Consider the following 27630-nt stretch of genomic DNA (forward strand, 5'->3'; position numbering starts at 1 on the left):
GACCAAAAAAAAATGGATTTAAGTAAGTAAATGATGTGGGGTTGATGCTGCAGTTGGTCTGCAGGTCTAGGTTCAGCAACAGTATGTGCTGAAAGAATGAGGTCAGCTGACTACCTGAATATACTGAATATAGACCAGATTATTCCATTAATGGATTTTTTCTTCCCTGATGATCACGGCCATATTCCACGATGACAAATGTCAGGATTCATGGGGCTGGAACAGTGAAAGAGTGATTCAGGGAGCATGAGATCATCATTTACACACATGGATTGAGAGAGTTCACCACAGAGCCCAGACCTTAAACTCATTGAGAATCTTTGGGATGTGCTGGATGGAGAAGACTTTGTGCAGTGGTCAGACTCTACCATCATCAATGCTGCTGCAAGATCTTGGTGAAAAATTAATGCAGCACTGGATTAAATAAATCTTGTGACATTGCAGAAGTTTACTGAAACAATGCCACAGTGAATGTGTGCTGCAATCAAAGTTAATAGCGTGATACCATGATAGGATACCAGCTTTGTAATAAACCCAGTTGTGAAATTTCCTCAGTACTAAATATTCCAAGTAAAATGACAGTCTATAAGAGTCAGTCTATACAGACCTCCAAACTTGATGTACCCTCCAGATAAGCTGAAGAACAGTAGAGGATAGAGAGCTTCATAGCATGGGTTTCCATGGCTGAACAGTTCCATCTGAGCCCGGCATCACCAAACGTAATGCAAAGCCCTGGATGCAGTGGTGTAAACATGCTGCTGCTGGACTCAGTGGGGATGTGTTATCGGGAATGAAGAATCACACTCTGCTCTTGGCGATTGCAAGGAGAATAGTGCTTGTATTTGTATTACTTTGGGAAATGTGCTGTAGATCAAAAATGCAGTGTTTGTGGTTAACCCAATTTATTTCAGAGGTCGCAACTGTTTTAGAGTTTTAGAAAAGTCAGATTTACTGCTTACTCTGCAGCACAGTGCTGCAGTCTTTACACTCCACTATCTACAAGATGATATACTATGATACTGGGCATGTTGATTTTAGACTTTCATAAGACTCATCCTGCTATTGTATATGGGCAATGCTTCTCTATTATGGTGATTAATAGGGGTGTCACGATTCTCTAAATCCTCGATTCAATTTTATTTCTGATTTTAGGGTCACGATTTGATTCTCGATTTTCTTTTTTCTTTTTTTTTTTTTTTTTACAGCAGAGAGGCCTATGCCAGTTTTAGATTAGTCTATGGTCAGTCATTGGTTTGATTCATCAAATTTACAATATCTTATTTCAAAACGTGGGCTTGATATAAGCGATGCAAAGTGATACAAGTGATCTGTAATACACCACATTAGACACTTATGGTCAAATTTAAATAATTTAATTAATATTTATTTGTAATGCGATCTATTGGCTTTTTTGGTAGCAGCAGTGTGCGCATAATGAAATAAATAATAAAAAAATACAGGAACAGTTTTGTACAAAATAATAGAACAATTAGAGCCTTAACAAACTGAACTCTATCATACTATAACAGTTAAACATGAATAATAAGACTTTAAGACTTTTTCGGTCCCTGAGAATGACAAGTTTTTTTTTCTTTAACAAAGATATATTATTAACTTTATCTGGGAGAAAGATGCTCCTTAAGATACAAAACTATTATATACATATTTGAGGCTAGACAAAACACCTGTTATTTTTATAACAGTTTTATAAGTTTTTCTTTAAGTAGATGAGAATGTCCACATTCTCTGGAGAAAGGGCGGCTCTTTGAGATACAGTGTGCTGTGCCATTTGCGGGAGGGATCGTCGATCCTCTTTTTGACTTCGATGCTCGAGACCATGACATAATTTCGATCGATTTCGATGAAATATCGAAATGGTGACACCCTAGTGATTAAACAAATAAAACTTAAAATTTAGAATGTAGAGTGTCAGTAATGGGTGCATCATAAAGTAGCTGAACTCACTCCTTTTAAAGAATTGTCTGGATACTTTTGTACTTACTGTGTAAGTGGGCCTTGAAGGGGGAAGTAAACAAGAAAATATGGGATATAGTATGGGTCCTTTCAAAAGCACTTGGAGCACCAATCATGTAGAACAAGTGCCGGAAGTGTGAACTTCTTACAGAAAATATCAGGATAATGTAACACAAAACGAAGGAGCTATTGTTCTTGAGGTGCCCTGAAGTGTTATGGAGGTTGTTCTTATTCAGCACCCGGCGAAATATCTTTGGATAATATTCAGCCAGAGCAAAGCGAACTATATTTGAATTGTGTGCTGACTTAAAGAGGGTAAATACAGCCTTTGGGATATGAGCTTGTCTGTTTGCTTTCTGCTTGCTCTTGTTTTCTCGGGCCGTAAGGACCTACAGTGTATTTGCTGCAGAAAAAAAAAAAAAGATCGGGAATTCATATTAATTCAGCTCTTCATAAACTGTAGTTTCATTTCATGGTTTTTAAATATTTCCTGTGCTCCAAAATGATTGTGTTTCTCATTGGCAAACGCAATTTGATACGTTCAAATCAAATTTGCTCCCTGCACTCGCACACTCAGCGGAGGAGCACAATGAATGAAGACAGTTATCTTATTATTTCACTAACAACGGAATTAATGTATTCATCTAGCACATTTGCAGCTCCTATCATTCACAGTAATGTAAGCAGTCTATTTCCCAGCGTTCTTGAGAGACTTTAAGGAGGATTCCGCTCCAAACACTCCAAGATAATAGGCGATTTCCTGACATTTGAATAGTTTGGGGGAACATATAAGGCACTCTCTCTCTATATATATATATATACGCCATAAGACAAACTACTTTGGTTCTCTAAAGAACACTCTTATTGTCAGTACCTTGTACAGTGTACAGTGTGTACATAGCCTTCATAACACTAGCTACAAACAATCATGATGTGAAGTACAGATGACAGATTGATTTTTTTTATGGTACAAAGACTACAGTTTGAGAACACCTGTTCGGGAGCACTTCCCGCAAATGCCCAGTTTTAGACTTTAAGAATACAAAAATAAAACTTGTATATATGCAGTGATGGCATAGTTACTTTCAATAAAATAATCTGATTACTGATTGACCCTTTAAAAAGTAACTTATACCTCTTTTCCACCAACAAAGAGTTGGTGCCGGAACGGGAACCGGTTCCTGCGAACCTGCGAACCTTTTAAGAACCGGCCCGTGTTTCCACTGCTGAAAGGAGTCACACACTACGTATGTGAATGTGGGCGTAAACAAGACATGACATAAGTCGGGGGGCGATTTGAAAACAACATGGCAGAACCTGAGCTCCTTTTAAAACTTGTGCTTCTGTCCTCGGTGGAGCACTGGTGATTCATTTTCATTTATTTAGCTGCTCCTGCTGCTCTCCAGTGTTTGAGTCGTTATGTGGTGTTATATTACAACAACCATTGCAAATGCCAATCAAAGCTTCCAATTCAGGTGACAACTGTAAAAATCTTTCTCGTCCATCCTTTTAATGCACCTCACAATATCTTTTTACTAGGGAAAATGACAGAAAGGTAGGGCACAGTGACTTGGATAAGTAACTTTAATCTGATTAGTGGATTGGAAATAGTAACTCTTTAGATTACATGTTAGAAGTACTAACATGACTGGTTATGGTTATGTTTTCTAGGACCTTCCTGTTTTGTACATTTCTGTACATTTAGTTTCCAATTTTATTTTGTCCATTTAGGTTCTGTATATCACCATATATTACTATATTTTTCTGTTTTAATTAGCATATTTAGTGCTGCATATTCATGTAACCTTGCTATTACCTTGTTATTACCTATGCCTGACCCTTATATATTTTGACATGTTGTGCAAATGAAAATTAAACGTTGAAACCTGTTGAAAAAACATAAAAAAACATTCAATATATCATTTTTGTTGCATAGTATGAGGTGCCCTCATGGTACGAAGATTCAGTGTAGCACTTCTTTAAAACCTGGCATGTCAGCACCTTTTCTTCCTTACATTTATGTCACAGAGCAGATGCTTTTATCCAAGGCAACAAATCACTGTAATTTAAAGCTCCATATGGCATTACAGTAATCGCAAGGCTGGTATTGATTCCAGTACGTTCAAGGGCAAGAGCGCGGCGGCGCCCCCTCACAGTCCAAATCTCTTAAAGCCTTATCTCTTTACCTTTTTATTACTGTTATGGAGACAGAAGCCAGTACATCCTAACCTAAATTTGTTCTGTCCTGAAAAAGGATCTGTAGGATAAATCACGGGGCTGAGAAATGAAGGGTCTCTTACGGGTCACTCGAAGCTTTAGGAACTACCCTGCGTGGAGGTCAGATCCGAGGTCAGTTCATGGGAGAAAACAGCTGGGAAACATCTCCACTGGCCCCAGAGAGATCAGAGGGTACAGAGGGTACATACTGGGTAGCTGTAGGGAACAGAGGTTCTGAAACCTCTGATGGAGTGTTTTTTTTTGCATTTCCAATAAAAGGAAAACTTCTGCCAAGAGCTGTAGATTCTACTGTAATTGCAACTACTAGTGTAATTAAATACATTACAATGAATGCCATATATGGTTTATCTGTTCGTATGGTCCATCTTCTCCCTTAAAGTAAGCATTAAAAGCAACCCAAGCCAATGCTGCCTTTCTCTATATCTCCCCACTATGTTAAGATCTCCTTATCGCTTGAGGTGGATGTAAACTTGTCCGAATGGTTTACATAATCCTGTAATCGCATAAAGTCCATGCTGTAGCACCGTATTTGCTGGTGAATTTTCAGATCCAGATTTACTTGAACTATCAGAACTGCCTCTAGGCCAGATTGCGGTTTTGCTCTTATCTCTCGCTGGGAGTTTTCTTCAGCAGAAAGCTTATGCACTCTGCCCCATTACACTCGGAGGAAACATGCCTACAGTACACTTAACAAGAGGTGGGCCATGCTATTCTAGTCACATAAGTCTGTGACAGGAGTTGTAGCCAAACCTACATTTTCCTTTGACCAATGGCGGCAAAATGTCTCCCGGCTTGTCAATCAAACTCAGTTGGAAAGCTCGCGCTGAAAGAGACGTATGGCCTTGGAGGCTCGCAAGGGTACAACAGCAGCAAATCAATCACAGCACTCAGAATTCCTCACACAGCCAGTCTTTTAGGAACATTTTCTCCCTGAAGAGCATTTCAAGTACCATTTCCCTGAGAAAGAAAAGTTTCAATGTAGTCAATAACATGAAAAAAAAAAAAAAGTCTAATCGTGTCTTGTCTGGAAACAGAGCTTCGTTCTTGAAATGCTTGAAATCTAATCTTTTGGTCATGGATTCGGATTGTGTTCATCCAAGAAACATCTAATTGAGGGAGCGTGTAATTTGGAGATAGCAGAGGTTATCTGCGGCGGCGGGGGGCCGAGGGCATTCGAAACGGACTGAGGAAACACATTAGTTCAATTACTACTTCAATTAGGCTGATTCTTACCGTCCTCGCGGGACTTCTGGATGAAGGCGTCCACTCCGCTTTCTCCGTAATTCCCCTCAGAAGCTACGGTGGAGACGTAGTTCCAGCCCATGTAGCGCACGATGTCCACCATGGCCTGGGCCTGGTAGGTGTCTGGCGGAACCACTCGGGAAAAGAAGTCGTAGCGCGTGTTGTCGCTCAGCTCTGGCGCTGTTGAAGCGTAGCTCACCTGGGGGATCTGTGGGGGGGCAGAGACACACAACCGCACTCAGGGTCTTAAGTACACAATTCCCACAAACCCTGCTGAGCCCCTGCCTGTACCCCTGACAGATTACAACACACCTCATCATGACACAAACTACATTTCCCACCGAGTTCTCTCTGTTACCGAGCCGCGTGTGATCTCCTGAAGACGGCGGGAGGTCAGGGAGTCCATTCGGAGATAATGCATGTGTGTCAAGTTGCTGACACGCGGGTCAACGCCGGCTATCACACAGTCGCAGGCGGCTTCCCCCAACAGAATCATTCTGTTGCAGTGCATTTATTTAGTTTATTTCTTTCTTTCTTTTTTTGCTCACGGTCGGACAATCTCAGCAGCGAGCAGCAGAACTTCCTGTAAGATTTGCTTTATATAGCACGTTACACTGCTCGCCCAACTGCAACTTAATGCATTCAGTTCGGGTGTGGAAGAAGGAAGCTGGTATTTGTGCTTCCTCTTGCCCTTAAGAACAGCCCGAGGAAAAGGTTACACCTGCCTATCACGTCAGAGTTTAAGCAGCGCATCCAGAACGGCAACATTATTTCACACCGCCGTGACGTAGCCCTTCTCACCATAATGTGCAAAGAGGACGTGCCATGCGAAACAGATGTCTCCAGCCTCCGCAGCTACAGAGAGCACAGGATGAGCTTCAGTATGCAGTTGCAGATTCTGTCAGGCGCAATATTTTTGTGCATTACTCACTATATAAATAAAAAGCAGCTCACAGGGCATCGAATGTGATGACTAGGAATGGATGTGGCACAGAAAAAACGAAAAAATAATGGACAGAATGGTCAACGTATTGTCAAATTGGCAATTTAAAGTAATGTAGTTTGAGCTAAATACACAAACAACAGTGAAAATCAACGTCCATCCTCATTACGGACAACTCAAGCTCTACTTACACTTTGCAATGATGTAATTCTATCTCGTAAACTACAGTATATGGACAAAAGTACCTGGGCACCTGCGCATGCAGTGTTTGCATTGTCTCACAATGTCAAACCTATATTAAATGTATTTCTTCAGTCTGCTGGTGGTCTCATTTTGTCTGCTATTGTGTGTTTGTTGTGTATTGGCAAGAACCTGATTATGATACAAGGGTTACAATTCCAAATAATGAATTATCGTGATACATTAATCAAGCTACTTTTTTTTTTTTGCACCTGATAAAGTAAAAGTTTAGGAAAACTGTCATACAATAAAAACACACTCATATATCATATCATATTTCTAAAATCTAGCAAAAGAGAGCAGTGGAGTCTAATAATGAGCTTAAGTTGAGGTTTAAAGACTAAATGAAACACTAAATGAAACACTGTTCGAGACACTAATCTTAACATATTTACCAATCATTAAAAATGATTTAAAAAAAATTGATACAGAATTGCAAAATATTAATAGAAATTAAAAGTTACTTTATTTCAGTAGTTCAGTTCAAAATGTAAAACCCGTATAATATATGAATGTATTACCCACAGAGTGATCTATTTTAACTGTCTACTTTATTATTGATGATTATGGCTTACAGCCAATGAAAACACAGAACACAGTGTCTCAGAAAAGTTTAATATTGGTACCAATTGGTATATCTGGCAGTGTGGGCAGTGTGCCAAGTCCTGCTGGAAAATGAAATCAGCATCTCCATTAAAGTTGTCAGCAGAGGGAAGCATGAAGTGCTGTAAGATTTTCCGGGAAAACACAAACACTGCACTGACTTTGGACTTAATTTAACACAGTGGACCAACACCAGCAGATGCCAAAAGTACCAATTGGTCTTATATAATATGCACATTTTCTGAGACACTGATTTTTGGGTTTTCATTGGCTGTATAAAGCCATAATGTAACTAGACTGCAGTTCCTACAGAAACTGCGAGTGTGATTGCAGAGCTGGCCGGGGTACCCAAACTTTTGACCAGTGGCTCCATTACACACAGTACTGGGGCTCTAACTGCCGTCCTTCGATCTAGCTGCCATCCTCTGATGGCTCCATTCATTCCTATGGGGCCACTTCGTACGACAATCGTACGGAATCCGTACGTCGTAACGTTTCGTGACGCATATTTTCGGAAAGAACTCAATAAGTTCTACAGGACCTCAATTGGTTTCGTCTTCGTCTCTCAAAAATTGTGACGTACACGGGCGTGCAAAGTTCTGCCCATTCATTTTCAATGGGCCAAAAAGCGCACATTTACGAAGTTTTTACGAAAAACGTAAGTCCGATCGGAAAGCTGTATACAAGCCCACCATTCCTAATAAAGACGCACGTTTTGTCTTTTGAACGAAGTCGATATCTATTACTGCAATCACACTAATAATATTAAGCCATATATATAGCCACTGTTTGAATTAAAGTGAGATGCTTGTCAATAAAATTGTGGGAAAACTGTCGATGTGTGAATTCACAGAAGACTTTCTGGGGAGGGTGCAGAGAAAATAATCATCATTTATTATTATTAAGTATTAATGATATTGACTACTGATACATTACTAAAGGTGGCATTTATTATATCAGGAAAATATTTTGATCATGATTAGTTACAAAAAAAATGCATAATGTAAATTGATTATTGGCTGGGTGGGGAGGGGGGTTGTATGGCAGAGTTATAATTATCAGAGAGGTTTTAAGCCTTTGCCCACGCTCCCCCTAAGGAAATCACGTCTATGGTTAGGTGATCATCCCTTCCACAAGCTTGATTAGATTTCATGTTTAGCTGCGCAGTAAAAGACGTGGAGGAAACATCTCTTCGCGCCTTCCTGTGCTCTAACCTCTGAGGAGTTTCTCCACGAAGGTGTGGAAGGTTACAGCTGTTAGTTCGTCATGCAGCGGGGTGTTATTTTAAGATTTCAAATCCGGTTTCCTGAGCACCTGAAGGGTACCTAATGATAACAGCAGCAGGCTGAGTTTAAAATAAATGTTTCCATCCGAGTGCAAAAGCTTTTACCCCACACACACACACACACACACACAGACACGTTTGCATAAATGCATGCAATTACTGCGTCCTGTAGCTTGAAGAAATCATACCCAGTCACATGGATTGGAGATTACTTTCACAGCGATAAAAACAAGAAAAAAAAAAATATCAATGTTCATCGTCGCCAGCAAGTATATATATATATATATATATATATGTGTCGCATGTGCAGTCTCTGCAGCTCTTTAAAAAAAAAGCGCTGAACTGCGCAGGACGGAAAAATACTGTACTAGTGTCGTGTTGCACGTTGGGGTGAGCTCACAGTTCACAGCTGGGGCTGGTGGCTGCTCGCAGGCATGGAGAGGCTTGTGGATAAACTAATTTGAAACAAATATCCCTCTTCCATATCTAACAGTGCTCCTCAACTGTTATCAGCTGTTGTTTACTCTGATAGGAGATGCAATTTTCACATCTGTTACTGTCAGGCTAAGTGGAGCAGCAAATGGCTGAGCTGCAAGAATAGAATGACAAAAACGCTGTGTAATTATTGAACGAAACAGATTGGTCCTACGCTAGGAACAGGCATTAGCCTAGCGAATCATGTTAGCGAGATCCATTCACACTAAATTCCATAATTCCATAAGCCTGGGCAAATTCAACTGAATATTAACAAATTATCAAATGATCAGCTAAAATGTAATTGAGAAAAGTCTGTTTCTGTATTAAGAACAGAAAGAATGGACAAAGTATTGTCTCAGTGATTTTTGCGAGCTTGTAAAACAAAAAACTTCCTATGAACCCTGCATTCATAATGCATTATATGGCATTCATAATACCTTATAATGACTGTAATAAGCCTGTATAATAACCTGTATAAGTACTTACAGCCACATTCATAACACATTATAAGCTATTGTACAATGTAGTTTTGGTATATTTTAGTATAATGCATTATATTACGCAGCTATGATTTCTCAAATTAAGCTTTTTTAAAGGTACGTATCACATTATAAAGCCTTATGTACAGTCATTACTGACTAAGTGAAGTGAGTTTTCACATGTTTTTTAAACGTGAAGTACATTTTAATATGCCTTATTGTAATGTCTTATAGAGCGTTATGAGTGCTCTTTACTGACTTTAAGTGAAGTGTGTTTTCATTTCAAATGCCTACAGTGAGGCATAATAACATTTACTTCATGTTTAAAAGGCATTTGAAAACTCACTTTACTTAGTCAGTAATGACTGTATATACTGTAAGGTTTTATAATGTGTTACGTACTTTTATAAAAGCTTGATTTGAGAAATCATAGCTGCATATTATAATGAATTCCAAAGTATACCAAAGTACTCAAAATAAAAATGCATTATCGTGATATATTAATATTTTCGTCCAAAATCACACCTTGTGTCTTTAGCCTAATTATTCAGGAATCCCTTAACACATAAACATAATCCATATATGGTTAGAAAGGGCGGAACTCACTCTTTCTAACAATAACAATGACATCCCAGTGCGGTAAAGCTAAATCTACAAGAAACCCATTGAGAAACACCTAAAAAAGTGAGATCTCCTTCTATACAATCAAAAATAAGTAAAAAAAAAAAAAAAAAAAAACAGGCACTTGGTAAAATTTTGACCAAAACATGATTAGTTCCAGGAAAACAACAATTTTGCCTCCTTTTACATTTTAAATGATTACATTTTTGAGAAGCCGTATGGCTTCTGGAGTAAAAGAGCTCATGGCAAGTGTCTGTCTGATATAATTACTATGTTATAAGACCTGAAAGAGGAACTGACAAAAACGAAGAAAAAACACCAAAACAGCCTAGAGTTTAAAGGGTTAAGCAAACCATTTTATTAAGAAGTATTAAGAACCGTGCATCTTCAACCTGTATTCATTGTTCAATTGAGTTCAGTTGGGGGCGGGGGGTGTTTCAAAAAGCACATTTCACAATGTCACGATGTTATTAGCTCCTGTCTGCTAGTCACCAGTGAGAATCATCAGTCAAGCTTTGGGCCAAAACCAGTTAAAGACGCACCCTGCACAGCCAAAAGAGCGTGTTCACAGTGCTGATGACCCCCATCTGGCGTCCACAGAGGCATTCGCAGAGCCTGAGCTGCTCTGACTTCAAGCTGTGAAGCAATGAAATTGATCTGTCAGTTTAATGGGCGAGCTGCACCAAGATACACAGTGAGTGACAGAAAGCGAGACATTCCTCTGTGCCATCAGCTGATGTATCTCTAGAGTCTGCCATTTACGTCAAAGCGGAAGGATAGATTGTACGTTCGGATGCTAAAGCCCGAGCAACTTCAATCTTGCCGTGCCTGAGTTGTGCCTTTTCATTGGCTTTTTGACTCTAAATTGCTCTATTCATGTTATTCGAGTCCTACAAACCAAAACGGCAGCTTATAGGCATCACAATAATTCTTGATTTTTGGATGCTTGGAGCCTTTTTAAATCATGACATATTTGCCCTATATTTTATAATCAGATCTTCTGCCTCATAACTGGAGAAAATACCAAAAATAAAAGCAAGCTAGATGCATGGCATGTTTCTTTTATTCTAAACTCTACATTTGTTTCACAGTTTACAGCTCTGAGGTCTTTTTGAATGATGGATTATCTGTCGTATGAGTGGTTATGTCTGGTATGGTACTTCAAATATAGTTTAGGACGACCAATTTCCAGCATTTGGTGCTGTCTGCTCAGACACACCTGGTTTTAACTGGTTTTATCTCATATCAGCTTTTACAGGTGCATCTGAAACAAAGAATATCATTGAAAAGTTACTTTATTTCAGTAGTTTGGTTTAAAATGTGAAACTAATATTATATTCATGAAAACCAGTCAATGAAAACCTAAACATCAGTGTCTCAGAAGATATATATATATATATATATATATATATATATATATATATATATATATATATATATATATATATAGTATTATATATGACCAATTGGTATGTTTGGCAATGTGGGCAGTGTGCCAAGTCCTGCTGGAAAATGAAATCTGCATCTCAATAAAAGTTTTCAGCAGAATGAAGCATGAAGTGCTGTAAGATTTTCTGGAAAACACTGCACTAAGTTTAGACTTGATATTATAACATAGTGGACCAACACCAGCAGATGACATGTCTCTCCAAACCATCACTGATCATCAGTAAATTTAGCATTTTATTTGTAAATCAAGGAAGCAGAGTCTGGAGGAAGAGTGGAGAGACACACAGTCCAAACTGCTTGAGTTCCCACCAATCAGTGATGGTTTGGAGAGACATGTCATCTGCTGGTGTTGGTCCACTGTGTTCTATCAAGTCCAGAATTTCATTTTCCAGCTTTTTGGGCTTTTATTGGCTGTAAGCTTCATAATCATCAACAATAAAATAAATAAACGCTTAAACTAGATTACTCTCTATGTAAAACATTTATATAACACAAACGTTTCACATTTTTAACTGAATTATCCCAATAAAGTAACTTTTCAATGAAATTCTACATTTTTTGGAGATGCACCTGTATCTAATAATTGTCAGATTTAGTGAGTTGAGACCATTAGTGGTTGGAAATCTCCAAATTGTCCTGGATTCTGGCCCTCTAGGCCTGGATCTAAAGATGCCTGCCATATGGCCAACCATACCTAAGGACTTCAATCTCAATCTTGCTAAAAAAAATAGTGCCCTTTCTTTGCATTTGAAATCCAATATTTTAAATCATGGATGCCTAGAAAACCTTTAAATTCAGACATATTTGCCATATGCATTTTAACCAAAGCATATACGCTATAGTTGGAAGTAGCTCTGAGGCCCCTGCGCCATGATGAATTATCTGTCATATGCTGGTATGGCTCTTCAGACCCAGTCCTAGAGGACTGATGTCCAGCACACTGAGGTGATTTCTCTGCTCAAAAACACCTTGATTTAACTCAAAATTATTAATATACTGGACACTGGTTCTCTAGGGCTGGAATTGAAGAACCCTGCTGTATGGCCGAAGCAGAAGGACAGATTTAGGACAGCTTCTGTCTTGCCAATCTAAATCACACCATTCACATTCTACAAGTCCTATGAACAAAAGGCAGCTCATAAGCATCACTATAGGTCTTCATTTATGCATGCTTGCAGCTTTTTTGAATTATGACACATTTGCTATTTACTCTTTAGCTAAAGGAGCTACCCTATATCTGGGTGGGTGGAGGGGTGGGGGGCTGGCTGACAAAGCATGTGTAAAACTTGGTTCAACAGCTCAAGGACTTTTCAAATGATGAGTTATCTGGGGAACACTTGGATGGTCCATTTGATGGCCTTGTTGATGCTCAACTGACATTCAACTAACATTTAACTGAATGTCTATTAACTGTACCTTTACCATATGTTGAATGTAAATGATTCAAAATAGAACATAACCCTACACCTAACCCTAACCTTAACCCTTAATCAACCCTAAAATCTAACCCTACACCTAACCCTAACCTTAACCATTAATCAACCCTAAAATTTAACCCTACACTTAAACCTAACCCTTACCTAAACGTTAAATCTAACTCTAAACCCAGTGCTAAAATGTTAAGATTAGAGTTTGGGTTAGAGATGGATGTAGGGTTTTTACCTTTTAGTTCAATTGCATTTATTAGACACGCAGTTGAATGTTAGTTGAATGTCAGTTGAATGTCAGTTGAATGTCAGTTGAGCATCATCAAATGGACCATCCGAGTAAAGTGTTGCCGTTATCTGTCAAGCTTATCACTCACAAATTAACTGATAATGTCCTTTAGACCTAGTTCTGGAGAACCAGCATCCAGCACAGTTTGAACATATGATTCCCCTGCTCTGTAACACCTGGTTTGAACTCAGATTGAATGCTAATCTCCAGTTTATGTTGCAGTTTTTGTGAGAGAAAAAAAAAAGAAATTCACCAAGCTTTTCTGGACCCCAAGCTTCTAGGATCAGATTTTAAAAACCTGCAATACAGCCAAAACATCAACCGTATAACTCCATCACATCAGAAGGACTGATTGCACATGCTCACGTTAAAGCCTGGGCAACTTCAGTTGCAGTTTCCTGCTGCAAAACTGAGCCTTTTATTGTTGGATTTGAATCTAAATTGCTCCAGGTTCAGCAAACAAAAACAGCTGCTCAGAGGCGGCAATAATTCTTCATTTATGGGTGTTTGGAGCTGTTTCAAATGATGACATATTCGCCATATACTCTATAGCCAAAGCGTCTAACTGGGGGAAAATAAAGAAAACAAAACAAGCTAGATGCATTGCATGTTTGGCGTATTGTATTGTATAACTCTGTTATACTGTTTTTCAGTTCAAGGCACTTGAGCCTCTTTGGATTATGAGTTATTTGCTTTATGCGGTTTGGCTAAAATATTTTCTCTATAGCTTGGGGGAAAACACACAAAAGCACAAAAAAAAAAAAGCCAGGCGCATTGTGTGTTTGGAGAATAATGGAGTAGTATGGTAGTATAACTCAGTTCAGTTTTACAGTTCAAAGCACTGGTTCACTAAGAGGAAGGTCTCGCATGCAAGGCAGCATGCATTAGATACCTTTCTAATATTCTCATCATTCAAACTTGACCTTTCAAAATTTAGCAGTCCATTGCACCCTGGAAATGGCATCTAGTCATGCTTATCTCATTCAGTATCTTCGGTCTCCAGGGGAGGCTGTCATCATGCAGCCTCCTTATAGCGTTTCCGTCGCTCCTGGAACGAGCGCTTTATGGGGAGTAGGGGCTCCCCCGGGTCTGGTGAATTAAATTAATATCTGACTCATATTCCAGGCTCGGCTCTTTCTGCTTGACCAAACAGATCCTTCAGCCGACTAGCAGAGCGTTGAGTTTTTACTGGTCAGCTAACAGCTGTAGAGCAGGAGCCCAGGAGTCCATTCTGTTCTGCGGTACAGTATGTGTGATGATGAACCTCTGAGGTGGTGCTGGTGATCAGGAGTATTAGGTAGGGGTTATGCAGGGCAGAGGAGGAAGGTAAGTCTCTGTCAGTTCATTATCTCCTCCAAACAGCATGCTTCTCGTTTGGAGCCGACAGCAGGAGAGGAGCTTATCCAGTGTCGGGGTCAAAGAGGGGTTTGGATATAATCACCACAGGGGGCTCCTGCCAACCAAGCAGCCTTGACAAAAATCAGCTCCAGCTATTGATTTGTTTGTCACACTCCGGTGTAAGACAGCTAACAATCATTACTTGGCAGGGGTCGAACGTGATATTTAGATCGGACCACAGTGTTGTTGTTATTTCTACGGCATGGCCGCTTGAGAATGATTTGAAGCTGTACGGTAATTACTCTTTCATCAGCGATGCTTGCTGATGTTTGATTCTTGCTTCCTTGTACGTTCCCCCAAACCCCCATGACTGAAATGAGATAATAAGGCCATAGGAGGCCCATATTTACATTATTAAGATGCCGCACTTTTAACACGGAAGCGTCATTTTAACATTTCAATCCAATTTTACGTACCCGACAGAACTTTTGCCCCTTTTTTCGCTGCTTTTCCTTCGTCAAAACACATCAGGTCTGTGCTAGCGTATGCTAATCAACTCTGTCAGAGGGAGCCATTCCATCATCTACAAAGACACAAAGACAGCATTGAGAGGCTGGTGAGAAAGCTGAGGCTGCAAAGTCAGTTTTTGTGTATTGCATTAATAGGATCCCAATGGAATATAGAGGGAGGCCCTAGAAGATCAACAGATGCTGTAATACGGTGTCACAGAAATAATGTGTGTGTGTGTGTGTGTGTGTGTGTGTGTGATTCTATTTATGTTATTCTGGTCGTGCACATTGCCTCAGAAAAAAAAAAAAAAAAGACTTTTCCTGTGGAAATCTAATTTCTGCACTTTAAGAAAGCTAACAATAATAATAAAATAATGCCTCTAGAGCTCACAATCAGCTGACGCAATGCTATCCAATTAAAGCTAAGTGGCTTTGCTTTGTATTTCTGTTCATTTTCATAAACCGTCATTGTGGAGACGCTAAAGCCTTATAGATAGATAGATATATATATATATATATATATATATAGGCGGAACAACCAGATAGACCAAGAGAAAGCACTAACAGCACTAACAGCACTGAGCTATGTGAAGGATATAATAAGCGGCAGCGCCCACTTACATAACGCTGGTGATAAAGTCAGAGGGAAAGCTACGGCGACGCCTCCCCTGTAGCTTCTTCAGGCATTTAATGGAGAAAGGCCTCAATTATAGATGCTTGTGAACAACATTAATTATTCAAAGTAGCCTCTGTGGCGAAGACCTCTCAATGGCGATTGAGGGTGAAATATTGGCAAGGGAAAATACCACCTGCTTAATTATGGTGATTAGCTCAGGGGGCCATCTCACCTCCCCTCCACAATCCATCCTTATTTGTCTATTTCACTGCTAATCGTGTCACTGCAGATGGGGAATTCATGGCTAGATTTTTTAGAGGTCTACCTGTTGCTGTAGATTTCCACCACCAATTAAGTGTCAAAGACTTCAGACTTCGCTGCAACTAATAATTATAGCATGCTCTAATCCAGGCTGATTAGATGGATTCTGTATTATGGAGACACATGCAAGTAGAAAGAAAAGATAAAAAAAAAAAAGATTAAAGTGAAAATGAACAGCGTGTAATTATTTATCAGTCGTGCCTTTGGACAGTGTAAACGAGGATTTTTTTTTTTAATTGCAGGGCTGCTGATTGCTGCACTTTCATATAAGAGGTAAACACTGAAAGCCACCGCTGAGGTAAAAATGTCATCTATTTATTTACGTAAAATAAAAATGATGTATTAAGAGACTATACAAATATAACCTCACTGAAAATCAATATCGCCAATCCTACTTTTAAGAATTCATTTTTTTCCCCGCATTATGTTATTATTTCCAGTCAATTTATATCAAATGGTTTATGGTTGTATTGTATGTAAAGTAAATGCAGTCTGAAGCAGCTACTGCTATGAGCTTTTCTAACCCAACAACTTAACAGGGTATTTAACACACTTCTTTAGAGCTATTTACAGCATAGCTAACTTGCTATCCAACACAACACAAAATAAGATGATAAAATGATGTGGCATATCTATCTAACTAATATCTACCACCTTTCAAAGAGGAGCTGCATCTTTGGTTGAAGGAGTTACACTTAAAACATCCACCCTCATGCCCATACATCTAAACTTAGCATTTTGTGGAGGAAAACTGAGTTACGAAGCTCTATAAAAAAAATAATAAATAAAAGATCTGTACGCAAACAAACAAACGAATACAAAGGTGTTGAGTGGTCCAGAAGTCCACTATGATCGGAAGGTAGCTGGTTTGAATCCCAGTTATGCAGCTTGCCATTAGCTGCCGGAGCCCTGAAAGAGCACAATTGGCCTTGCTCTCTCTGGTTGGGTAGATGGCGCTCTCTCTTCTCTATCGCTGTGCTTTCCTACTCAAAATGATAAAGCAAGTGATTGTTTACAATAACTCAATTTAGTTCAGCCAAAAGTTTCCTCAACTCCAACTCTGCATCTCAGTTACATCAGTTAAGCCAAAAAATATTATGCAGATTTGTTCTCTGTGTTTCTTCTCCTTAATTTGTTTTAAAGGTTACTGCCATCTGCAGGCCAGAACTCCCCCTTACCACATGTGGCTTACCTATGATCTTATGGATGGATGGATGGATGGATGGATGGATGGATAGATACTTTATTTATCCCGAAGGAAATTTAGGAAGTGTCCTTTTATAAGCAGTGCAGAAAGACAGTTGCACCACTCTTGAGATGTGAAGCCATGTACATTTCTAAGTTCAAGAAAGTAAAAGTACAATTTACTCAGAACCATGTTTTTTTTATGTAGTGGAATTTCACTGCCTTAGAGTGGCACAACAGTCTAACTGCTGCTGCTCAATGATGAGGAGATAATGACTTTTAATCCAATGTGAAAACTAGATTTGGCACAGACTCGGATCAAATCCTTAAAAAAAAAACACATACAAAGTAATAGTTTTGTCTTATAATGATAAAATGATTTGAAATGGTTTGTACAATCCTGTAATATCTTGTGTGTGAAGTTTAGAATAGATAAAAATGGTTTTAATTCATTTTGTCTTCCAATAAACTATAATTTCACATTGCAAGTAAAAATGAACAAACACAACCAGTCCTCCAGTATTAAGCAGACCCAGAACATTCACTATTCACTATATAGTGTTTGATGTATAGTGAGGCGGCTGGGGAATGACCATGGAACGACTGAAAGATTTATTGTTGAGAATCTGAGCAACGCTACATGGCAGACACACTCTTCCGTGAATTATTTCTGTAATAGCGAGGGATTTCAAATGCAGCTCAAGACCCCTACACCTCAAGGCCAGAAGGCCAGAAGCCCAGAGCAAGAGCAGGCATCTCAGACCTCATATTGAGAATGAGTGTATTTTACATGCAGAGTTGGTGTAATATAATTCTACCACAGGATATTTCTGATTGATTTGCATGTTAAAATGCAGAGGCCTGCAGATGAGAATAAACAGTAAAACAAATTGGTTTCGGAACACAGACAGAAAATTAGACAATATTTGAGCCCTTGCAAAGAATAACCCACATATTGACTGTTTCTCCCTTTGGGTTATTTGAGTTATTTTCTGTACTACTTTGAAATTTTTGTGCCTTCTTGAGTGAATAAACATAAGCGTTTTTATTTTTTATTGTTGAAAAGTTGTCCAAATGAAGAAAGACAGTATTACTGATTTCTCTCAAAAGGGTGAAATCATGGATAATAATATATAATATAATTATTTGTGGGAAGAACGCATATTAAATCAATTTTAGCTGCAGGTTTACTTGGGTTTTGAGGCTCTAAAAGACATTACAGTGCATAATTTAACAATGGTTCGACAGTAAAAAATCACTGGTATTTATTCTAAATATTTGTAGTGCTTTTATTATGGCTGTCAATGTAAAAGCGTTAACGCATGTGATAAAATTTTGACTCAGTAACATATTTTTTAATGCAAATTAATTGCACCACCAAGATTGACCCCAACACATACATACTAAGTATATACTAGTATTTTAATTGAAACCACTAATATAAATATAATTGCATTTTACATTTTCACTTATTTTCATTCCTTTATTTACATTTAATCATACCACAGTTATACCGCTGACCTTGCAATGTGATTGGCTGAGAGGCGTTCTACGAGTGCCGTTATCAGCCGGTAATGGACTGTAACCGAAGCTTTCCATGTGTTACTCCACCACATATGAAATTATATGGAACTATATTTATGATCAAACAGATCGTATTTTCTCGTCCTCTTTAACTCAAAATCTTTCAATAAACAGCTATAGGTAATGGAACTGTGGTATAATTGCAAAAATACCCTCGAGTTTTGTGCTATAACCTGTAATATTGGCACTGCTGTGCTGATCTACGACCGCAACACAGCAGTGCCAATATTACACGTTATAGCACGAACCTCGAGCATTTTATTGTTTAAATATCAACTAAAAAAACTTGTGTCTTAAGTCAAGTCAAGTCAAGTCAATTCAAGTCAAGAGGCTTTTATTGCTATTACATCTAAATACAGGTACACAGTGTAGTGAAATTACGTTCCTTCGGAACCATGGTGCAACATGGGACAACGACCAGTAGACAAACATAAAGTGCAAGAGTGCTGACAGTGCAACATAAAACTATAACACTACAATAAATACAACTAGAAAAGTGCATTTCCTGAAGGAAACGCAGGATGGTTGCGCAGCTAAAATGGCTCCCACTATTCACTATGGTCATTGCTATGATGTTGCTAGGTGCTTGCTATGGTGTCTGTGGTAGTTGCTAAGGTGTTGCTAGGTGGTTGGTGAGGCGTTGCAATGGTATCCATGGTGGTTGCTATGGTGTTGCTAAGCAGTTGCTAGGTGGTTGCTAAGGAGTTGCTAGGTGGTTGCTAAAGTGTTGCTAGGTGGTTGCTAGGGTGTTGCTATGATGTCTGTGGTGGTTGCTATGATGTTGCTAAACAGTTGCTAGGTGGTTGCTAAGCTGTTGCTATGGTATCTGTAGTGGTTGCATAAATAAGATTTAAAGGTGTTTAATTGCAAACACATTGCTCAGATTTGGACGCTAGGTTGCTCTGGGCGTGCGGGTGTCCAAACTTTTGACCGATAGCTGGTGTATCCAATAGCTCCTCCACACACTCACAGTACTGGAGAGCAGGGGACAGAAAAGGTTCGGTGCGCAGAGCTGCTGGTGTGCGAGTTAGAACTTTGGGCTCCCCATTCATTTCTATGGGGACACTTCGTACGACAATTGTACGAAAAGCATATTTCGTAAAGCATATTTTCGGAAAGAACACGAAAAGTTCTATAGGCCATCCGGTTTTCATCTTCGTATCTCCAAAAATGTGACATACAGAGGCTTTCAAAATTCTTCCCATTCATTTACAATGGGAAAAAGGCGTACATTTACGAAGTTTTTTACGAAAACTATCCGTCCGTGCTAAAGCAATGCGCAACCATAATAAACACAAAAGACGAGACAATTTAACAGACAGGACAGTACAGTACAGATACAATACAATGAAATGTTCTAGTGAGAAGAATGTGCAGAGATATGTAACATACTGTAACATATAAAACATATATAATCACAGCAGTTACTGAGGTGGAGAGTTTATGGTTTTAAGAAGAATAAGTGCAAATAATTGCAGTTAATCACAAAATATTGTTAAGAAGGTTTTTAATCAATTGTCACCACTAGTTTTTTATCTTAGATTTTTATCATCAGAGTAAGCACACATCATTCTGAGCTGAGAAAATTCAGCCGCTGAATTACAGTAGCTGCTCTGTTCCCCCTGCAGAAGCCAGTATCCATATTTTCACAAGATTTGTTTTGTGTCTCCTCTCCCCACCAAACCTCGGGACAAGTAATTAAATCTGGTTCCACCACCGCAACAATACACATTTCCTTTCCTGAGACGCTTGGGTACGAAGCAGCCATCATCCTTCAAACACTCTCAAACCTCTGCTGACATTTAACAAACAAAAAGAGGAGGACTGACCGGCATTCGGAATCTGTTGGTCTGTTTGCGCCCAGCTTTTTCTCAGCCTTATTTGGATAAAGCCTTGATTGCCTGGCTGGCAACTTCCCTCGCTCTGTGTCGCTCCCCTTCAGCTAGATTTATTATTCATTCATCTCTCAAACAGCACAGACACCACAATATCTCCAGCACCAAGCAGAGGCTCTGAAATGATGGCCTGAACTTATGATGAGCTTTGATAGTGTGAAGAGATGGAGCATGTGATTTGAGGCATATGAGGCAGAGAAGTAATCAGAGCAAGATAAAAAAGAACAGATGGAAAAAACATAAAAAAAACGACAAAAATTGACGTATTTTACATTCTGAACATGCACAAGTAAACATACATACATAAACACGTGTGCTGACTGTCCAACCATCATGTAACAACTGCTATTCTGTTACACCTGGAGTCATGACTGAATGAAAATTGAAAGAAAAGTTACATTTAAAAAGGAGTTCCCAAATTGTTATTGAATTGGACATGTTTTTGTCTTCTTTAACCCTTTGAACTCTAGCCTGGTTTTGGTGTGTTTTTTCTTTGTTTTTGTCAGTTCCTATTTCAGGTCTTATAACACAGTAATTATATCAGGCAGACTCATGCCCTGAGCTCTTTTACTCCAGAAGCCATACGGCTGCTCAAAAATATAATCATTTAAAATGTAAAAGGAGGCAGAATTGCTATACTTTCCTGTAACGGATCATGTTTTGGTCAAAATTTTACCAAGCGCCTTTTTTTACTTATTTTTGAATGTATAGACTTTAAATATATTCACACCTAAGATATATTTAAAAAAATGGTTAGACTAGAGTGTATATGAGTTGGAAGCATAAGAATATTGATGATAGTTCATTACATGGTTTATTACTTTGACAAAATACAAAATTATAATCACACCTCTAGGATACATGTAGATACTAAAACAATCTGACACTCAGAGCAGCCTATACCTTTCAGTATTTTGATCAAACTTTGATAAACAAATAAAACAAAAATTTAAACTTTTTAGTCTAAATAAATAAAAATGTACTAAGTAGAAACGTGAGAAACGTGAAACTATATAAAGTAGTGCCATACCTAGTGCCACACTTTTGAGTCATTAACTGATATTGTTTGGTTTGAAGCATCATATAAATATGTTTGAAGCACTAAAGGTAAATAATATTGGTTGGGGAACATTTTTAGATGTTTTTCTCAATGGGTTTCTTGTAGATTTAGCTTTACTGCACTGGGATGTCATGCTATTTTTAGAAAGAGTAAGCTCCGCCCTTTCTAACAATATATGGATTATGTTTAGGGATTCCTGAATAATTAAGCTTAGAACACAAGGTGTGATTTTGGATGGAAAACCCTTAAACCTTGCATCCTTTTACAGGAACATTACTTTTCTTCTTCTCTGCACTATGGCCCTTTGGCCTCATATGGAAACACTGCCCATACTACATAGTGGCCACTTGACAACATTACACTCAATTAACTGAAAATGAGATGGCAGGAAGTTTTTTTTTTTTTTTACAGCCAGACAGACAGAAACATATGGAAGCCCATTTCCGCCACCTGAAGAAAAAAAAAACGTCCTCAACTAAGTCATAATTATGCGATACTAAGTCATAATTATGAGATAGAAAGACATAATTATGAGATGACTTTTTGTCTCATAAATATGACTTACTGTCTCATAATTATGACTTTTTTATCTCATAATTATGACTTACTATCTCATAATTATGACTTACTATCTCATAATTATGACTTACTATCCCATAATTATGACTTTTCTATCTCATAATTATGACTTAGTTGAGGACGTTTTTTTTTCTTCAGGTGGCGGAAATGGGCTTCCATAGAAACATGAGCCACGTATAAAAAAAATAAAAAAATAAATAAAAAATAAAAAAGTTTATTTACTTACTTCAGAAAGAAAAAAAAATGCTTTTAAACTAACTGGTTCCTTCTGATCCCAAACTTCTTCTTTTTTTTAATCAAAAAAGTTCTCATAGGAGTTTGTGCTGACTTCATCTGTCCACAGAATCTAAAAGGCATCAGAATTAAATGTTCCTTTGAAAACTCCTGACACTGAAATAATTTATTTCATTTCATTTAATTACACTCTGAGCTGCGGAAACAGTTATATAAAAGCGCATTGCTATCATATCTTTCTTCTGCTTTATGGCCATTAATTATTTTCATTTTCAGAAAGCCAGGCAGCTGCAAGCCTGTGCTTAACAGATGTGTCCCTCTAATGAAACACTACATCAGTTTTTACCAAACACACAACTGCATATTTCCATAAAAACTTGTGGGGTGGCCAAACTTTAGCATGGTGCTCCTTTTCAGTATAAACTAATATAAACTTATTTATTAAAAAATGTAAAAATGTTAAAAATGTTTAGCTTTATTGTAATGCTTTCAGGAGGCCAGTTTAGAGGCTATATTCTGCTTTAAGCATCATTTTCCAGCAGAGCTGCTGTAATTCTTGCTTTGAGAACATGATCTGATTGGCTCTTGACTAATTAGAGACATATTAGGTGATCATCATTGCATATTTTGGCTGAAAAGAAAATCCATCTCTAATCATCATTCTGCTTAATTTATTTCTTGATCTAAAATAAATATAAAGTGAAACAGAGTAAGGCAATATCCTTATTACTAATTACTTTAAGTGAAAAATCAAAAAGACGTTTTTTTATATCAGGCAATAGATAAACTGAACCTTAAACTAAACAGTAGTTTACTACATTGTTTATCAAATGTACAGTACAGGCCAAAAGTTTGGACACACCTTCTCGTTCGATGCGTTTTCTTTATTTTCATGACTATTTACATTGTAGATTCTCACTGAAGGCATCAAAACTATGAATGAACACATGTGGAGTTTTATGTACCTAACAAAAAATGAGCTTGCCTCCACAGTCACCGGACCTGAACCAAATCCAGATGGTTTGGGGTGAGCTGGACCACAGAGTGAAGAAGGCAAAGGAGCAACAAGTGCTAAACACCTCTGGGAACTCCTTCCTTCAAGACTGTTGGAAAACCATTTCAGGTGACCACCTCTTGAAGCTCATTGAGAGAATGAGGCCAAGAGTGTGCAAAGCAGTAATCAGAGCAAAGGGAGGCTATTTTGAAGAAACTAGAATATATATCAATTTTTTAGTTATTTGACTTTTTTTTTTTGTTAAGTACATAAAACTCCACATGTGTTCATTCATAGTTTTGATGCCTTCAGTGAGAATCTACAATGTAAATAGTCGTGAAGATTAAAAAAACACATTGAAAAAGAGATGTGTCCAGACTTTTGGCCTGTACTGTATGTTTGCCATTTTAAATGGTTTTTCGTAACTTTTCATAAAACAATTTTTTTTTTCCTGCTACTGAAGTTCCTAAAATGGCGTGTCATGCTTGCATTGCATATTACAAAACTACAGGATCCCTTCACTTGATGACATTTACATTTACATTTATCTAATTTATCTTATCCAGGGCCACTTACAATGTTATTTCTATTACAGAGGTGGACCAATGTAGTGTTAATAGTCTTGCCCAAGGACTCTTATTGGTGTAGAGCAGCATAATCACCCAGACTGGGAATTGAACCCGAACCTCCCACATGGTAGCTCACTGGCAGGTGTTATCATGTGTCACATGTTATCAGGTGTCACATGTTATCAGGTGTCACATGGTAGCTCACTGGCAGGTGTTATCCACTCCACCACACCAACCACCAGAAACGTTAACAGTTATAAGCTGTGTTAAGACATTTAAGAGTGTTACTTTAGTACTTCAAAGCTGTATACAGCTGTATACACACTGGATGGAGTGGCCAGCCGCCCATTTAATGAGTGCTGGAATCACTCTCCCACTTCACAGTCACCCAGCAGTCCCCTGGGTCAGAACTCCGCTGCCACAAACAGCTCTGATTGGGAACAATGCCATGCTCTGCTACATCATCACTGATTCACAAAATTGCTTTCCATCAGTGTTGTTGTATTTCTCCTTTATTATGATAAACCAATTTATCCACCTTATCCAAATGTAAACCTTTTTTGTTCGTTTTATTTATTTTTTGTTTTAATTCCATATAAAGGTGAATGATAAATGTACATATGTGAACCTGTATTAAGCTGCGTAAATTGATGCTGGTGATTTGCATACGGAGCTGTAATTTCTTGGAGAAATTGTCACAGGGGTCATTAGACCTTATTCCCTCTACAGTGCATGAATCCATCTTGGGTCAAAGGCTTCTGTGGAAAATCAAGGTAAATAGCTTTAGCAATTATGAGCAATTAAATATGTATTTCTCGGTAAATGATGGTTTCATTGTGGAAGATTTCATGCACATATTTTCTCCTTATGGGTTTGCGCTGTTTACCACTATGGGCCCTATCGTACACCCTGCGCAAGGCACGTTGCAATGCTCTTTGCTATCTTACACCCTGTAAATAGTCAATACTTTTCACACCTTGCGCCCGCACCAAAGAAATAGAATCAGAGTTTAGGAATAAATCTACACTGATGGGTGTGGTGGTCTGAAAGTGAGGTGTGCTCAGGTGAATTATATAAATCTGTCGTGTTTCTATTTTGGCTGAGGAAAACACAAATGCGCCACTGACTGAAATAAACCTAGACAATAGTCAATCATCAGAGTCCATTTCTATAGGTGCGCCTAGGTGCTGCGTACATTTAACTCAACAATAAACAGAATAAAGAATAAAATATCATTGCTGTTCCCTTAAATGAGCTGCTGGTGTACCTTCACAGCGTGAACAAGCAGGTCAGTATCCTCTGCTGAGACACACACAAGTGCCCCATTGTTAAGATGAGAACGTGCCAAAGTCAAAGCTCACCTGGTTCTTAAAGTGAATGAAAACTAGCAAACTGATTGGTTTATTTCATGTTGGGCTCGAAACACACCCATCATTAACTAAGAGAATTAGTGTATGCCTTTTGCATGTTTGGAGCCGCACAAGGTGTATTTTTTGTGCCCTCGCGATACCATAGACAAATTGACATAGCCTTTATCCAGCTGCGCTATGCTATAGATTGCTAAATTAGAGCTCTATGTCAGTCTTTACTAGGCATGTACCAAATTAAGATAGTTTGGACAAAACCGAAGGAAATAAAACATTTGGCCAAACACTAAATATCGAACACAGCTATTTACCACTGTATAAATTATAGCCTAAATGTGTTTTGTCTACCTACAAAAACCTACCTACAAAACAACCAATTAAAAAAAAGTGTGTTTAACTGAAATACTGGTGTATTTAGGAATGGGTAGTAGATTCGGCTATTGATTAGAACATGACCAGAAATTGTTTAAGTCTATTTTAGTCATAATTTGGCATCAGTAGTGCTATTCTAGTCATAAGTTTACCACAGCACACTCTACTGAAGTCAAATGTAGCCAGCTACACAGAGAAACACAAACAAATGCTAAAGTTAGCTTTTTCAACCAATGTTAGCTACTATATTAGATCTGTACAGCTTGTATCGTTCAGCTGGAAAACAGAAAACAGTTTATGAAGAGGTAGTACACTTATACCAAGCATGGAAATTGATGCTGAACATGATATTTCGTTTAATTTGATTGAGCAGAATGTAAAAATGCACTTAAATCTACGTCCTGCAGGCTTCCTTTAGGACTTAGTTCTTTTTTCACTTTATTTTATTTACTTTATTTTATTTAGAGTGTGGGGCTGCTGTCTCAGCTGAAAACAATCCTAAAGTTAGACGAAACACTGCAATTTGTTTTTTTTTTTTTTTTAGAACTTTTAACTTATTTCTCTGAATATTTTTTTAGTTGCCAAATATTTGGTGCCCCCATACCCTTTACCAGATCTATATATAAAGATACAGTAGCTCTTGATTTATTTTTGCAATGTGTTTTTAATTCTAATTATAAATTATCTGCAAATATCCTTAAGTATGGATCAGAGCTCACATGGAAGAATGTAATTATTCACTAATAACTGCATTACTGCATGCCAAGCAGAGATCCTTGTAGCTTTTCCAATAGATTTTTTTTTTTTTTTTATAAACTCCAAACCATAATGTTGGTTCGAGTCACTAAAATCTGAAAGCAATTTCTTTCTGGAACTTTGGATTTCCATAAGCTCATTAGTGATCATGTTCCTGCTACGGATCACCAGAGTTGGGGCGAGTCATTATTATGCCACAACAGGGCTATGCTGTTTAAATAAGAATATGTTAATTAATAATGCCTTTGTGTGGAAGCTCATTCATATTCCTGCAGCATATGAACATTAAAATCCAGTTATATGCAGAATCAGAAAACAGAGAGGGAAATTACTCACTGGCAAACCTTTTTCTCCTTAATAGCATGAATTCATTATTTTTTTACACATCACCTTGTCTCGTTAGTGTTCTGCATACGGTTCTTATCTCGGCGGAAGAGGAGCGTGTGTGGAGAGATAGTTTTGTCCTGTAGCCTGTGCGTGTGTCTTGTCTCGCGCTATCTGTGTGATAAATAACAGGCTTGGTTGTATGGATTGTACAAAGGGGCTCTTCTGAGAAGTTCACACTTTTCGTCTATAGAACAAAAGACAGAACGTGTAGCTCCTGGAGTAGCGTTTTCATCCAACTGGGAGATACATCACCTCCTCACCGATGCCGTTGTCATGGCATTGGCTCTGATCTTTGATTTGTCTGTGATTTCACAGACAGCAAATTTGGAGGACCCTCTATCTATCTCTCTCTCTTACCTCTCTCTCTATCTAGCTCTCTCTTTACCTCTCGCTCTCTATCTATCTCTCTTTCCTTCTCTCTCTCTCTCTCTCTCTCTCTCTCTCTCTCTTCCCCTCTTGAGAGGCAGTGCTTTTTGCTCTACAAGCACAGGAAATGCTTTAAATCCATTAAGATTTCACGAAGTACATTTCCTGTTCAAAATATCAAAGGCTCCATACTAATCATAGATCCGATCATCAGATGTAGGCTCTGTGCAT

At 38.3% G+C, this 27630-nt stretch overlaps 1 protein-coding gene across 3 annotated transcripts in view; it reads right to left on the minus strand.

Moving 5' to 3' along the window:
• Positions 1-27630, minus strand: part of grm4 (glutamate receptor, metabotropic 4) — a 357400-nt gene that overhangs the window by 83660 nt on the left and 246110 nt on the right. For all 3 annotated transcript variants that reach the window (XM_022675670.2, XM_022675669.2, XM_022675673.2), the window contains one exon: positions 5446-5662. In XM_022675670.2, coding sequence (XP_022531391.2) covers positions 5446-5662 — 217 coding nt within the window. The remainder of the gene's footprint in view (positions 1-5445; positions 5663-27630) is intronic.

This window comes from Astyanax mexicanus, chromosome 5 (genome assembly GCF_023375975.1).
Source record: "Astyanax mexicanus isolate ESR-SI-001 chromosome 5, AstMex3_surface, whole genome shotgun sequence".
Taxonomy (NCBI): domain Eukaryota; kingdom Metazoa; phylum Chordata; class Actinopteri; order Characiformes; family Acestrorhamphidae; genus Astyanax; species Astyanax mexicanus.